We start from the raw sequence: 12,083 nt of genomic DNA, 5'->3' as shown, positions 1-12,083 counted from the left end.
AATGTATTAATGTAGTTTATTCTTAACTTCCTCCGGAAGTTGGTGTGACCAACGGCGTGAAAACGAATACGTAATTTGAATTTGCATAACCAAAGCAATATTGGAGGACGATATGTGAATAAAAAAGTTAACCCACATTAGTTGAAAGTAGGTAAACATAATTATATTTGTACTTTTATTGCAGATTTATTTTTCCACTTATTTTCTTTGTCTGAAGAATGATAGTCTGAGAAAGTTATTTTATTTCGAAAGCGTTGAACGGAAGCTATGAATTTCCTGTTTCTTTTGTTCGCGGCAGTCTAATCGACAACATGGCAGACACAACAACATGGCCAGAAGTGGAGAAAGTAGCATCAGAAAAGAGACGTGAACTAGTTTTGCAAGGTGCTGCAGCCAACGCGAAGATTTCGTCTCACGGGGGGCTTCATTCTGCCATTTATTCCCTCGCGCTGCTTAATTATCTGGAAGTTAGCCAGTGCCCGAGTTTGACGGAGATCCACGAGGACATTCAGCATCTGACCAACCTCCAGAGTCTCATCCTGTGCAGGAATAAACTCGCATGCATCCCGGATGTCCTCAGCAACCTCAAGTCTCTCAAAGTTCTGGACGTGTCAGCAAACAACCTCGGCCTTTTACCAGATGGGATCACGCAGCTACGCCAGCTCACCACTTTGAACGTGAGCTGTAATCGCTTGGAGGCTCTTCCGGACGGACTGAGCAATTGCGCCAAGCTTTCGAGCGTCAACGTGTCCAAGAACCGCATCACTTGCTTCCCGAGCGATCTCTACTCGGAGCGGCTGGATCTGCTCAGCACCCTTGTGGCCTCGGATAATGCCATTGCAGAGCTGGGCACGGATATTTCCAAGTTACCAGCTCTGAAGGTGAAACACTCAAAAGTTGCTTCGCATCTGCATCTGTGACAGAAGAGCTTAAACTCAAAGTGACAGTGTGTCAAATTTAGTGCCATCTAATGGTGAAATAACAGAATGCAAGCCCCATTCTATGTATTTTTTAATTAGAAAAACAATGTCGATGTGATCGAACATTTTTTGCACATTTTGAACAATTATTTTTTTTTTTTTGGTTATTACTCGTGTCCATCATTGCAGGTGCTAGATCTCTCCAACAACCAGCTGAGCGAAATCCCGTCCAGTCTGAGCGACTGCGCCAAGCTCAAGGAGATCAACTTCAAAGGCAACAAACTGAACGACAAGCGCCTAGAGAAGATGGTGAACAGCTGCCAGACGAAGTCCATTCTCGAATACCTCAGAGGGAAGGCAAGGCAAGGAGAGGAAAGAAGTGACATGGATGGGGGGCGGAATGTAAATGACAAGAAGAAGAGGCAAAAGAAGAAGAAGGAAGAAGAACCTGACGAGTTGGAAGAAATCAACAAGATGGTGGTGAGGGTTCTCCATGTTTCTGACGCTCCCGGGGCCGTCACGGTCAAAGTGAGCGCCGAGGTGAAGGATGTACGGCCTTACTTGGTGTGCTGTGTGGTTCGAGGCATGATCCTGAAACCGGGGAATTCTCTCAAGCGGTTCCTGATGGCGCAGGTAAGTCTATTGGCTAATCAGGTGATTGTTTTATTTATTTTGCTTGTTATTTTTTCTGCTTCCGACCCGATTTGGGTCATTGAGCTAGACCAGTGGTTCTCAAATGGGGGTATGAGGACCCCTGGGGGTTATTTAAGGAACTCCAGGGGATACTGGAGATTTTTAAATAAAACAAACAAACATGCATACATCCTTTAAAAATAGTTATTAAATTAATTAAATTTTTCAGGAAAATATAAGTCCATCAAACTCATTTTATGTTCAGTAGGTTATTCAATTGTATTCTTTTAAAAAGCCAGATTCTTCCCCATACTAAAATGGTTGGACCCAACTTGTCACATTCCACCTCTCGTTACCTGTCAAGTTAATGGTTTAGTTTTGTGATTTCTACAAAGATCCCAAAAGAGGACATTCCTATTTGAATACTTTTCTGTGGACAAATATTATAATTTTTGCTTTCAAAAACCACTCGTAAAAGAAGAAAATGTGACTTGACTGCCAGTGTTGATTTTTTTTTTAACCAGACAAAACTTCATGAAGACATATGTGGAAAGAGGACCATCGCGACCATCGCCACTCATGATGTTCATTTTCTCAAAAGTCCACTCATGTATGACGCCAAACCTCCCACGCAGCTCAAAGTAAGCTAACTTCAAATCCTGTGCATTTCTAATATGAGGGAAAAAACTCATCAAGGTCTTGTAAATTGAGATCAACGTCACTTGTTTTCCGTTAGATTGTGCCGCTGGGTCGGAAGGAGATGTCTGCCATCGAGCTGATAAGACATCTTCAACTGGAGGCTGATGAGCTGAGGAAACAGAAGAAGAGGCAGAATGTCACTGGACTTCACAAGTCAGTCCCAAAAGTTTTTCACACCATTTACTGCTGTTGGAAAAGGAATTTATGTCCAGTGAAGCAGTATGGGCATGCGTACCCCTGAGGGTACATGAAAACATTTTAATCAATTAGCAGTCAAAATGTAATTTTCGGTCATTTCAAACCGAATTTATTCCAATTTTTCAAAATGAGTCTCAATTGACAGCTAGCACTGTATGTATTAAACTCAATGCTATTTCACACTGGTAAATATTACACTGCTCACAAAAATTAAAGTAAGACTTTTTTTGGGGGCCTGGCATGATTTGAATTAAACCTGTCTGATCATTTTCTGTTTGGTTAAGCAGCTGAGGGTCTGGTTAATCGATTTCAGCAGTATTGGTGTAATGAAGGTTTCTGATTTTCCCCAAATTGGGGTTTTGGAGTTTTTCCTTCCCCTTCCGGGAGCTTTGACAGGGGACGCTGTTGTGTACCTACACCGAAAAGATGTCTCCGTATGACTTCTTTTTTCAAAAGAAGTCTCGACATGACCTCTTTTCACCTGTGAAGCCCTTTGAGACTTTGGTGATTCAGGGCTATACAAATAAAAATTGATGATTGATTGAATTGGTGCAGTTCAGTGGCAACAATTAGAAAACCGTGAAAACAGGACTAGTTTTACATGTGGAGGTCATTCCAAGTTTCTCCCTCTTGATCGTTTTTGGCTGATTTTGGCTTGCGTAATTATCTCGACTGGCAGTATGAGACGATTCCTTCACCCTACAGAAGGTGCACACGTTGTCCGACTTCTCTAGGAAGGCACATCCACACGTGCTGCAGCAAGAAGGTTTAATGTGTCTCCCAGCACAATCTCCAGAACATGGAGGAGATTGCAGCAAACTGGTGGTTATTCTCAGAGAGACGGACAGGGCCGTGGGTGTTCCTCGACCCCTCAGCAGGACCGATACCTGCTCCTTTGTGCAAGGCAGGACAGGCACTGCTCGTGTCCTGCAGAATGACCTCCAGAGGGCCACTCGTGTAAATGTCTTTAGCCAAACAATCAGGAACAGACTTTATGATGGTGGCCTGAGTAGCCGACGAAAAGCAGAAGCTTTTGTCATGCAAACATGTCACCACATCCTTCATGTTTTTTTTTTTTTTTCAACAAAGGCAATATATGCTTATTCCCTTGTTCCAGATACCTGCAGCTTCTGCAAGGAAAAGCACTATATCCCTGTATTATGGATGCAGAGGGCCACGTGATCTCATTCCCGCCTATCACAAATAGCGAGAAAACCAAGGTGCGTGCTACCAAACAATCATTCCATTTGGGTTCCGTTTGCAAGAATTAAAAGAACGTACTCACACTCAAGACACTTGCCCATTTGTAATGCAGTCATTATTGACATTTTATAAAAATAAGCAAGAGGACTAGAATTAATACAAATTGTTGGAAAACTCCATGGTGACGCACAGGCACATTAGCATTGCAATTTTCCTTACACACCCTAAATAACTTGCTGATTGTCCTCAACAGATCAAAAAGACAACCAAAGAACTCTTCCTGGAAGTGACGAGTTCAAACAGCCTGCAGACCTGTAAAGATGTTATGGATGCTCTGATTGTCGTAAGTCTTTGCTGCTGAAACGAAAATGAAGCCTCATCAACCACGTGATTTTTTTTTGGTTCTATAGATGTGCCTGGTTTTAAAATAAAGGCTATAGCATTGGAAACCCATTAAATTTCCACCGTCTCTAAACCGGGGGTGCCATTTAGAGGACCAAAAAATATAAGTGGTTCATGATGCTCCATTTGGTCATCCCTGGCATTTTCATTGCACAAGCTTAAAAAAAAAACAAACCCTTGTTCAGATTGTTTTGTGGGTGTGTCTTGCATCCTTGCAGAAAATGGCTGAGTTGAACAAGTTCACGGTGGAGCATAAAGAAGAAGTGGGTTCTGACGGAGAAGGGGACGCCCCACCAAACCAAGCGGAAAGCACGGACGCCTCCAGTGAATTGATCGTCCAGCAGGTCCGAACTGTGGACGAGGACGGGAACCTGAAGGTGGTCTACCCATCCAAGACAGACCTCTCCAAAGACATCCCCAACTTGACAGTCATTTGGTAGTCTTGTAATCCCATATTTCACAAGAGCAACACCCTGCACTCATTTTGTTACAAAGTTTGAAATCATCCCCACCTCCTAATATAAACCCATTGTAATACATTTCCTGTAAATAATTTGAACGACAGGGTGCCAAGTATCCGTGGTAACATGACTAAGCTTTCCAGTTTACTGTATAGCACTTTTCACCACGTGGTGTGCAAGCATATCAAATGACAGACACATGTAACAGCATTGAATTGTATTTGCAGTCATGGCAACATAACCACTTTTCTGTAGTATGTTTACAAGTGATGGGAGAATGAAGCCTCATGACACTTGATTCAGTCCTCTAGGTGGTGCTCTTGACTTAAAAATGAAGGCTAATGCAATGGAAATTAAATTCACACTGAATCTTTAAACAGATTGACATCTAAAGAATCAAAAGAAAATCAAATGGTTCATGAAGCTGTGTTTTCCCCATCACTACTTAACTCTTAAGAATGTAATGCAACAGAAAAAAAGCTGCTATGACATCAGTATCAATAAAATTGTGAATAAATCTCAAAGACAAGGCAGTGAAGTCTGAATTTGTCACAATTGGAATAATGTCATGGTAGTAATTGTATTACCATTTTATGGTAGCAAAAATTGAAGCCTCATGAACCATGTAATTTTTTTCAGCCAACTAGATGAGGGGTATCCAAATCTGGTCTTCTAGGGCCGGTAACCTGCATGTTTTTTGTTTTTTCCCCCAGTTTCTTTCCCCAACACCAGATTCAAATGATCAGGTCATCAGCAAGCTCAGCAGAAGCCTGATGAGCCTAATCTTTGAATCAGGTGTCTCAGGGAAAGAAACCTGGAAAACATGCAGGACAAGTTTGGACAACTTCTTGATAGTGCTCTTGTTTAACAAAAAGCCTAGCCCAGTGGAAATGCTCTAAATTTTCACTTTAAACCAGGAGTCCCAGCTTTATATTAAAAAAAAAAAAAAGTGGTATGACCCACATTTAATTTGCAAAATTGTAATCCACCACTTAATGGGTTATTTACTTGCTTCTATAAATCAGGAGCACTGTCAGATTTTTTGTTTTAAGGATGCGTTGCAAAATGTGTTTTCAGCAAGGTTTGACAAATGAATCAAATCATTCTTAAATACGCTAAGGAAAAAAAAAAAAATCCAACTTGAACATTGATGACTGCACCCGCAATGTAAAGTATTGAAACTACAGCAAATTTACTGTTGCACAATGGACTTTATTGCAGTAACAGAAGTGGAAGGTGTTTTATCCCTTAAACCCAGGATCTGCAAAGAAAAGAAAAACGATTAGTAAACAAAAGTATGACTGTCTTTTCAACCCTTTATATATTTACAAAAAAATGACTTTTAGAATTGCACTAAATATTAGCTTAAAAAAAAAAAAAAAGACCCAATTCAAGTGATCAGGATGGGTTCTGCAGACCTTGCTGATTGTTTAGTCATTCTAATCAGGTGTGTTGCAGCAGGGAAACTTACAGCATCCAGAACATCCCTCAAGGACCAAGAATGATGCCCCCCCACCCAATAAAAAAAAAAGTGATTTACCAGTACTTACACTGACATGTGTAGGAAACATCCAAGTACTTGTATGTGCCTTTACAGGGGTCTCCAAACACAACATCATTGGCTTTGATCATGCAGCTGTTTCTTCCATTGCACCTACAAAGGAATTCATGTTAAGTTTTAGCATAAGTAAATGTTCATTTTAAGACTAATACTTGGACTCTTTACATTAAACTTGGACAAGAAATTCAGTGAAAGCGAAATACTGTAGTTCTCACCAAGACCTATAGCTGATGCTAAATTCCATCTTTGATAATAGCCCAGCTTTGAGAAAGTCAAAAGTACAATTATTTTTCTACAATGTTCTGTGGCACAGTCTAAACACTACTTTCATTTTAGCAAGATTCAATTATTTTTTTCCAGCCTTTACAACGACACCATTTTGTACCAACAACAAAACCGATAAATTGTCATGAAAACAGGGCGTAGTTTTTGCAGACATACCTTGTGGAGACAGTTTCAGTAACCGAGTGCAGGCATTGAGTATTTTGAACAAAATTCAGCGCCTTTCCTCTGGTACACGTTGTCTGGTCGAGGCGTCCGTAGTTTGCGCTGAAGACTAAAATAACTTGGCCTCCCTCTGATAAAGATGAAAAGTTGTCATTAAAATGCGATGAGGCAATATAAAAAAAACAAGAAGGTTAATAGGGTTTCATATTAAAAAGGTCAATCTCACCACAATACAAGTATGCTTCAGAGTCTTGACACACCACGGATTTAACTGTTTGAAATATAATTAGGTATTAAAAATGATACAGACTTATGGTATGCAGGTGACACTTACTTGAAGGCAAGCAGGTGAAGTTGGTCTGTAGATATTTGAAGGTGCCAGGGCAAGGATCAGGAGTACGGAAATCTTTGATGATCAATTCACACAATGATTTTCCATTGCAACTGTAGATAGATGACATTACTATGTCAGCACTGCTTTGAGCGATTGCTAGTGAGAATATTAGCCTTCAATACAAGGCTTGAAATGTGTTGCCCTAGTGAGAATATTAGCCTTCAATACAAGGCTTGAAATTTGTTGCCGAGCGGTTTTGTGGATTTCATTTGAGAAGCCGTTTGTCAATTTTCTGAGGCATTTTTGGCAGGCTAATCCTATGTCAAGCAGGAACAAGGAAAACCTTCAAAATAAAAGCCTGATGTAGTTAAGTTCTCATCCATGTATTAGGTGCGGGAGGGCTGTCAATTGTTACATAATCATCTAATTTCAATTACAAAACTGTTCTATGTATCAAATTTTAGACTAAAATAGGCATATTGACAATTTTGCTGCTAATACAACCAATGTATACCTTGACTTAATTTTGTCCATGGCGCCTTGCTGAGTACACCTGACGTTGGCAAGGCTTTTTTGAGCGTTACCCTGAGCACAGACCTTTGAGCTTGTGCGACCATACAAAGCGCTCTTCACGCTGATCACTCCATGAACTGTCAAGGAGAAATGACAATAACCATACGTTTTTTTCTTTATCATTTTATTACTTGCAAGATTCTTTTTGGAGGGTCACCCCATTTGAAAAGTAACAAAAAAATGCCCAAAGGGCTAAAGTCTTACCACAGTATATGCGATGGATGTTCAAAGGAAACCAATCGCAAGTAGTAACTTGCTCCACAGAATCAACAACTGCAGAAAGCAATGTGAATTAATGGAAAATGTAGACTTGTGTATGTTGGACACTAAATGTGATGCTTACCTGTTGTGAGAAGCAAACTTGCAGCTGCCAGCACTGATAAATATAAATTAAAAATAAATCAAAGCAGCCCCTCCATTCTCCATTGGAGAAACATTTCATTTCTTTCCTCACAATTCAGTAGTGATGGCAAAAAACGAACATTTAGGGACGAACTGCTTGTTCGAAAAACGGTTCCAATGTCAATCATAAGAATGGTGTCACATGACTAATTAATTACTCCAATTATTCAAAATAGTCTCCGCAGGTGAACATGACGATGTGATCACATCCTTTCGAAGTTCGGAAAAAAACAAAACATACCATTACACTGCATGTAAATGCCTGGGAATAGTTGAAAAACAAAATTGACAACAATACATCTATTTTCCCATTAATGAAAAGCTTCTGCTTTGTGTTTTTCCTCATTTTTGTATGACCGAAAAAAATAGGGGAAACTATTACAAATTTGCAATCTAAATATATAGACCACTCCAAAAACAGTAATTTTCTGTACCCCTAAAATACAACAGCAAATACAGTCTAAACCAAATAATCATGTGATTTAAAAAGGAACTATAATCAAGAATAGAGGAAAATTTCACCGTAATTAAGTACAGTAGTTTCCTTATTGGAGAGTTTGCAACACGTCTGACTGACACTTTACATTCAGCCACTAGATGTCACTGTAGGAAGCTCTTTATAAATTCCAAAAGACTTTCAAATGATTCGATCGCGCCAACATTTAATTTGTGCTACACCAAAATTCCGTGTTTGACATTAAACTCATTCACTGCCGTGAAGGGTTACAGATGCCAAACAGATCTTGAAACAGAGAAAATTGGTAGTTGCCTAGTGTGATTGTGACACACGTGAGTTTTTGAAAAGTGCTCACTGTGTCAAGGTCAATTGATGTGTCGCCTCGTAAATATTTTATTTTGAGTTAAATGAAATTGCAAAAACAAATGAGTCTCAAAGTGAATACTCACATAGCGCTGCGCGAACTCTGAAGCGGAGGAACATTTTTCACACGTTATGATCTGTCACACTAAGTAATTTCCGATGTGGGCCGCTTCTTTTTAAGATGGCTGTAAGGCTAGCATCCAATCAGGTCATCAAGAGCCGCACCCTTGCTACTTGATGAAAAAAAATTGAAGTCTCTAATTGGCTGCATTTTAGAGTCAAATTATGTCCGAGGACCAATCAAAACATCTTCTGGCGCATCTGACACCCAATTGGTCACTCCTCCAATTACAGACTAATGAGGACAAGCTGCGTGTCTTTTGATTGGCTACCTGGTTGGAAACCAGGAAGTCGCTATAAATACCAGCGACTCTCCTCAAACCATCCTGCAGGTTCTCCCAAAGAGATCGTGTAAAACATGGCTCCCTGTTCAAAACTCACTTCTGCATTGTGTGAGTATCTACCTTGGATGACTAGCGTTTCTGTTTGTTTTGTTCTGTCTCCCAAGCTTCATGTCACGAGTTCTTTTGGTAGTCCAGCTTTTTTTGTTGTTGTAATTTTATTTTGTCATATGTTTAAAACATTGTACTGCTTAATTTCACATTCCCGTCATGCCCGTATTATCGCTACTTCATGCTTCCGTACTGACGTATTTTGGGAACTGCCTTTCGAGTCTTAACTACAAATTTTCAATTTTATTGACGGTTTAGCAAAGGGAGAAAAGTGTTCGTATTCAACCGAAAACTACGAGGTCCATCAACACGTCGTCGACTAGAGATGCCTTCAAAGAACAATCGCATAGTCGGACATCTCAAGTATCTATGGAAATACCAATCAACACTGGCACAATATCGGGACAAAGCAAAAAATTACCAAGTCACCTAATTGCCTTTCCCCCCCCTTGTAATATAGGAGTAGTGTTTCTTCACTTCCAAAATGGTGTCAACCTAATGACATGGCATAGTTCACTTCAATTCAATGCACCTGTGTGCTTTGTCAAGAATTGGCAACATAGAAAAATGTGGACTGATGGACTCCACTGACAAGTGTAGCTATAGCTATCATTTTTATCTATCATTGCCCCCCTCTTCCGGCCGGGAGAGGGGGCTAGCTAGATGGTGAGGGTTGACTTGACCGCCTCCATTGGGTCCTGCGCTGGTCGACCATCACGGGTTAGGAGTCTAGCCGTCTGCGGTCCACCTGGCTGGAATTGCGGGATGGTTCCTGCCCAATGGCTTTGCCTGCTGTCAAGACATCACTGCACTATATAGCACAATATGTTTTCTGTAATTTATATTGTTTCTGTGTTCGGAACATGCAGCATCCACTTCAACCTGTGGGCCTGGAAGGGGGCTCCTCCCACCTGTGGTCCCTTCTGGAGGTTTCTGATTTTCCCCAAATTGGGGTTTTTGAGTTTTTCCTTCCCCTTCTGGGAGCTTTGACAGGGGATGCTGTTGTGTACCTTACATTGAAAAGATGTCTCTGTATGACCTCTTTTCATTCTGTGAAGCCCTTTGAGACTTCGGTGATTTAGGGCTATATAAATAAAATTTGATTGATTGATTGATTGATTGATTTTTCTTTGTTTTTCTCCCCAGTGCTGGCAGCAACGTGCATGCTCTTCACAGCAGGTGACTATCAATTCATATCCTATATAATTGTGCACTGTAATTCCTTAAGGTTACTGTTTTTATTGCAGCTGATTATACAGAGAAAGTGACCACCTGCGATTTAAACAATTGGCAAGTCCATCGCCTGGACTGTGGTAAGGTTTAAACCTATTCCTCGATGGCTACACTGACCATTGTTTTTCAAATTACAAATTCCTTGAAATATTTTTTTTTTTTTTTATCCTTAAACTTGTCTCACCCAAATTGTTGAATCATTTGATTTGCAACCAGAGTGTTTCTTTTTTTGTGTGTCAGGTCATAGCGTAATCAGCGTGGAGAATTCGATATATGGCCGCTCAAGCTCACTGATCTGCGCTGAAGGCAGATCACAACAGGAAGTAGCAAACACAAAGTGCGCGCGGCCAAACACGAAAAATGACGTTGCCTTAAGGTGAACATCTGGACTGCGTTATTAAAAACACGCTTACAGATATTGTCTTAACGATCATTTGGGGTTTTTCATAGTGGGTAGTATTTTTAAATGTATAGTGTGTAGTAGATCCCGAACAGGGTCACCAAGGATCTAACGTGAAATTTGCTATCCTGCAACTTTAACCTTTTGAAAGGGCTGACGTTTCATGTCTGCAGATGCAACGGCAAGCAATTTTGTGAAATGAGCGTAAGTAAATTCCGCACTCCCGATCCCTGTCCTGGCATCGTCAAATATTTACAGACCAACTTCACCTGCTTACCTGCAAGTAAGTCTCCTGCGCTCTGTGGAACGTGTGAATTCAAGAGCTAAATTATCTGGATTTGCCTTTACAGTAACTGTGGTGGCGTGCGAGTGGTCTGTGGCACACTTGTATTGTGGTAAGATGTAACCTTTTTCTATTAAAAGCATTTTCTTTGTCATAATTAGCATTCGTGGCTCACCAAATGCTAATTATCACTTCAAGTTTCTGGCTAAAATTACATAAGGAAAAAAACTAAACTGACACCGTTGTATTAGTGATTAATTCTAACTTTTACATGTAAAACTATTTTGAATATACTAATTTAGCTTTTCTATAAAGATGAATTTGTTTTCTGAGACTAATTTAGCCCTCTTAGTGTCATGTATCACTTTTTTTTTTTTTTTTTTTAATTCCACGCTTGTGATTTTATAAGTAGTTTTTCTCTAATCTCATCCTGTTTCCAGGTTCAAGACACTATATTAAAGTTTACGGCGCAGACTACGGACGTCGTGACCAGGTCACATGTTCAAACAAAAGGGGTGCACATGAGATAAAGAATACAGAATGCACACATCCAACTACGCTTGTTGCGCAAAAGTACGGTGGTGCACTATTGTCTATTTTTTTTTTTTTTTTTTTTTTTAAATGTAAACTCAAAGCAATGTCCCATTTCCTTGTAGGTGTAATGGCAAGAAACGCTGTTCAGTCATCGCCAGCAATTCTGTATTTGGAGACCCATGCGAAGGCACCTACAAGTATTTGGAGATTGCCTACATTTGTATATGTAAGTAGTTGCCAACCCATTAAGAGCACAAAGCTCATGTCTATTGTAGAAGGTGGTCTTGGCTTGGAAAGACTTTTAGGTCTTTAGCTTGAATTAACTGACTTGTGCTTTGTTTTTTCTTTTTGCAGCTTCTGCAGTTCTTCAGAACAGTGCCACATGATCTAATTGGAGTGAGTTGTGCAACTCTGGATTTGCAATGTACCTCTTTGTACATGGATTAAAATAAATTTTGTGCCTTTAAA

The 12,083-nt window shown here is 40.1% G+C and overlaps 3 protein-coding genes across 3 annotated transcripts; 2 read left to right on the top strand and 1 right to left on the bottom strand.

Moving 5' to 3' along the window:
* The first annotated feature begins 289 nt into the window (after positions 1-289).
* On the top strand, positions 290-5,054 carry lrrc47 (leucine rich repeat containing 47). Its single transcript, XM_088406047.1, has 7 exons — positions 290-881; positions 1,110-1,553; positions 2,078-2,194; positions 2,290-2,405; positions 3,568-3,670; positions 3,907-3,996; positions 4,274-5,054. The coding sequence occupies exons 1-7, from the start codon at positions 312-314 to the stop codon at positions 4,493-4,495; spliced, it is 1,662 nt and encodes a 553-aa protein (XP_088262173.1). The 5' UTR covers positions 290-311; the 3' UTR covers positions 4,496-5,054.
* Positions 5,055-5,598: 544 nt separating this feature from the next.
* Positions 5,599-8,823, bottom strand: LOC148428261 (L-rhamnose-binding lectin SML-like). Its single transcript, XM_088406167.1, has 9 exons — positions 8,740-8,823; positions 7,775-7,807; positions 7,636-7,704; positions 7,373-7,508; positions 6,859-6,968; positions 6,751-6,795; positions 6,519-6,654; positions 6,067-6,170; positions 5,599-5,777 (listed from the first exon to the last, which is right to left on the bottom strand). Exons 1-9 carry the CDS (start codon positions 8,771-8,773, stop codon positions 5,758-5,760), a joined length of 687 nt encoding a protein of 228 aa, XP_088262293.1. The 5' UTR covers positions 8,774-8,823; the 3' UTR covers positions 5,599-5,757.
* Positions 8,824-9,067: 244 nt separating this feature from the next.
* Positions 9,068-12,083, top strand: LOC148428260 (L-rhamnose-binding lectin SML-like). The gene is made up of 9 exons (XM_088406132.1): positions 9,068-9,165; positions 10,312-10,344; positions 10,413-10,478; positions 10,639-10,774; positions 10,972-11,081; positions 11,149-11,193; positions 11,522-11,654; positions 11,738-11,841; positions 11,970-12,083. Exons 1-9 carry the CDS (start codon positions 9,132-9,134, stop codon positions 11,999-12,001), a joined length of 693 nt encoding a protein of 230 aa, XP_088262258.1. The 5' UTR covers positions 9,068-9,131; the 3' UTR covers positions 12,002-12,083.

The sequence above is a fragment of the Hippichthys cyanospilos genome, chromosome 2 (assembly GCF_059441005.1).
Source record: "Hippichthys cyanospilos isolate Australia breed blue-spotted pipefish chromosome 2, RoL_Hcya_1.0, whole genome shotgun sequence".
NCBI lineage: Eukaryota > Metazoa > Chordata > Actinopteri > Syngnathiformes > Syngnathidae > Hippichthys > Hippichthys cyanospilos.
The sequence above is the reverse complement of the archived record's forward strand: the minus strand, read 5'-3'. Positions and strand labels throughout refer to the sequence as shown.

Bases quoted from the DNA above. Each gene is read 5' to 3' on its own strand.
- lrrc47 (XM_088406047.1), top strand. From the start codon at position 312: ATGGCAGACACAACAACATGGCCAGAAGTGGAGAAAGTAGCATCAGAA. The intron at 2,195-2,289 runs GTAAGCTAACTT...GTTTTCCGTTAG, and splicing joins AACCTCCCACGCAGCTCAAA to ATTGTGCCGCTGGGTCGGAA. The intron at 3,671-3,906 runs GTGCGTGCTACC...TGTCCTCAACAG, and splicing joins CAAATAGCGAGAAAACCAAG to ATCAAAAAGACAACCAAAGA.
- LOC148428261 (XM_088406167.1), bottom strand. From the start codon at position 8,773: ATGTTCCTCCGCTTCAGAGTTCGCGCAGCGCTAT. The intron at 7,808-8,739 runs GTGAGTATTCAC...TATATTTATCAG, and splicing joins CAGAGTTCGCGCAGCGCTAT to TGCTGGCAGCTGCAAGTTTG. The intron at 6,171-6,518 runs GTATGTCTGCAA...ATTCCTTTGTAG, and splicing joins ACTGAAACTGTCTCCACAAG to GTGCAATGGAAGAAACAGCT.
- LOC148428260 (XM_088406132.1), top strand. From the start codon at position 9,132: ATGGCTCCCTGTTCAAAACTCACTTCTGCATTGT. The intron at 9,166-10,311 runs GTGAGTATCTAC...TTTTCTCCCCAG, and splicing joins AAAACTCACTTCTGCATTGT to TGCTGGCAGCAACGTGCATG. The intron at 10,479-10,638 runs GTAAGGTTTAAA...TTTGTGTGTCAG, and splicing joins AGTCCATCGCCTGGACTGTG to GTCATAGCGTAATCAGCGTG.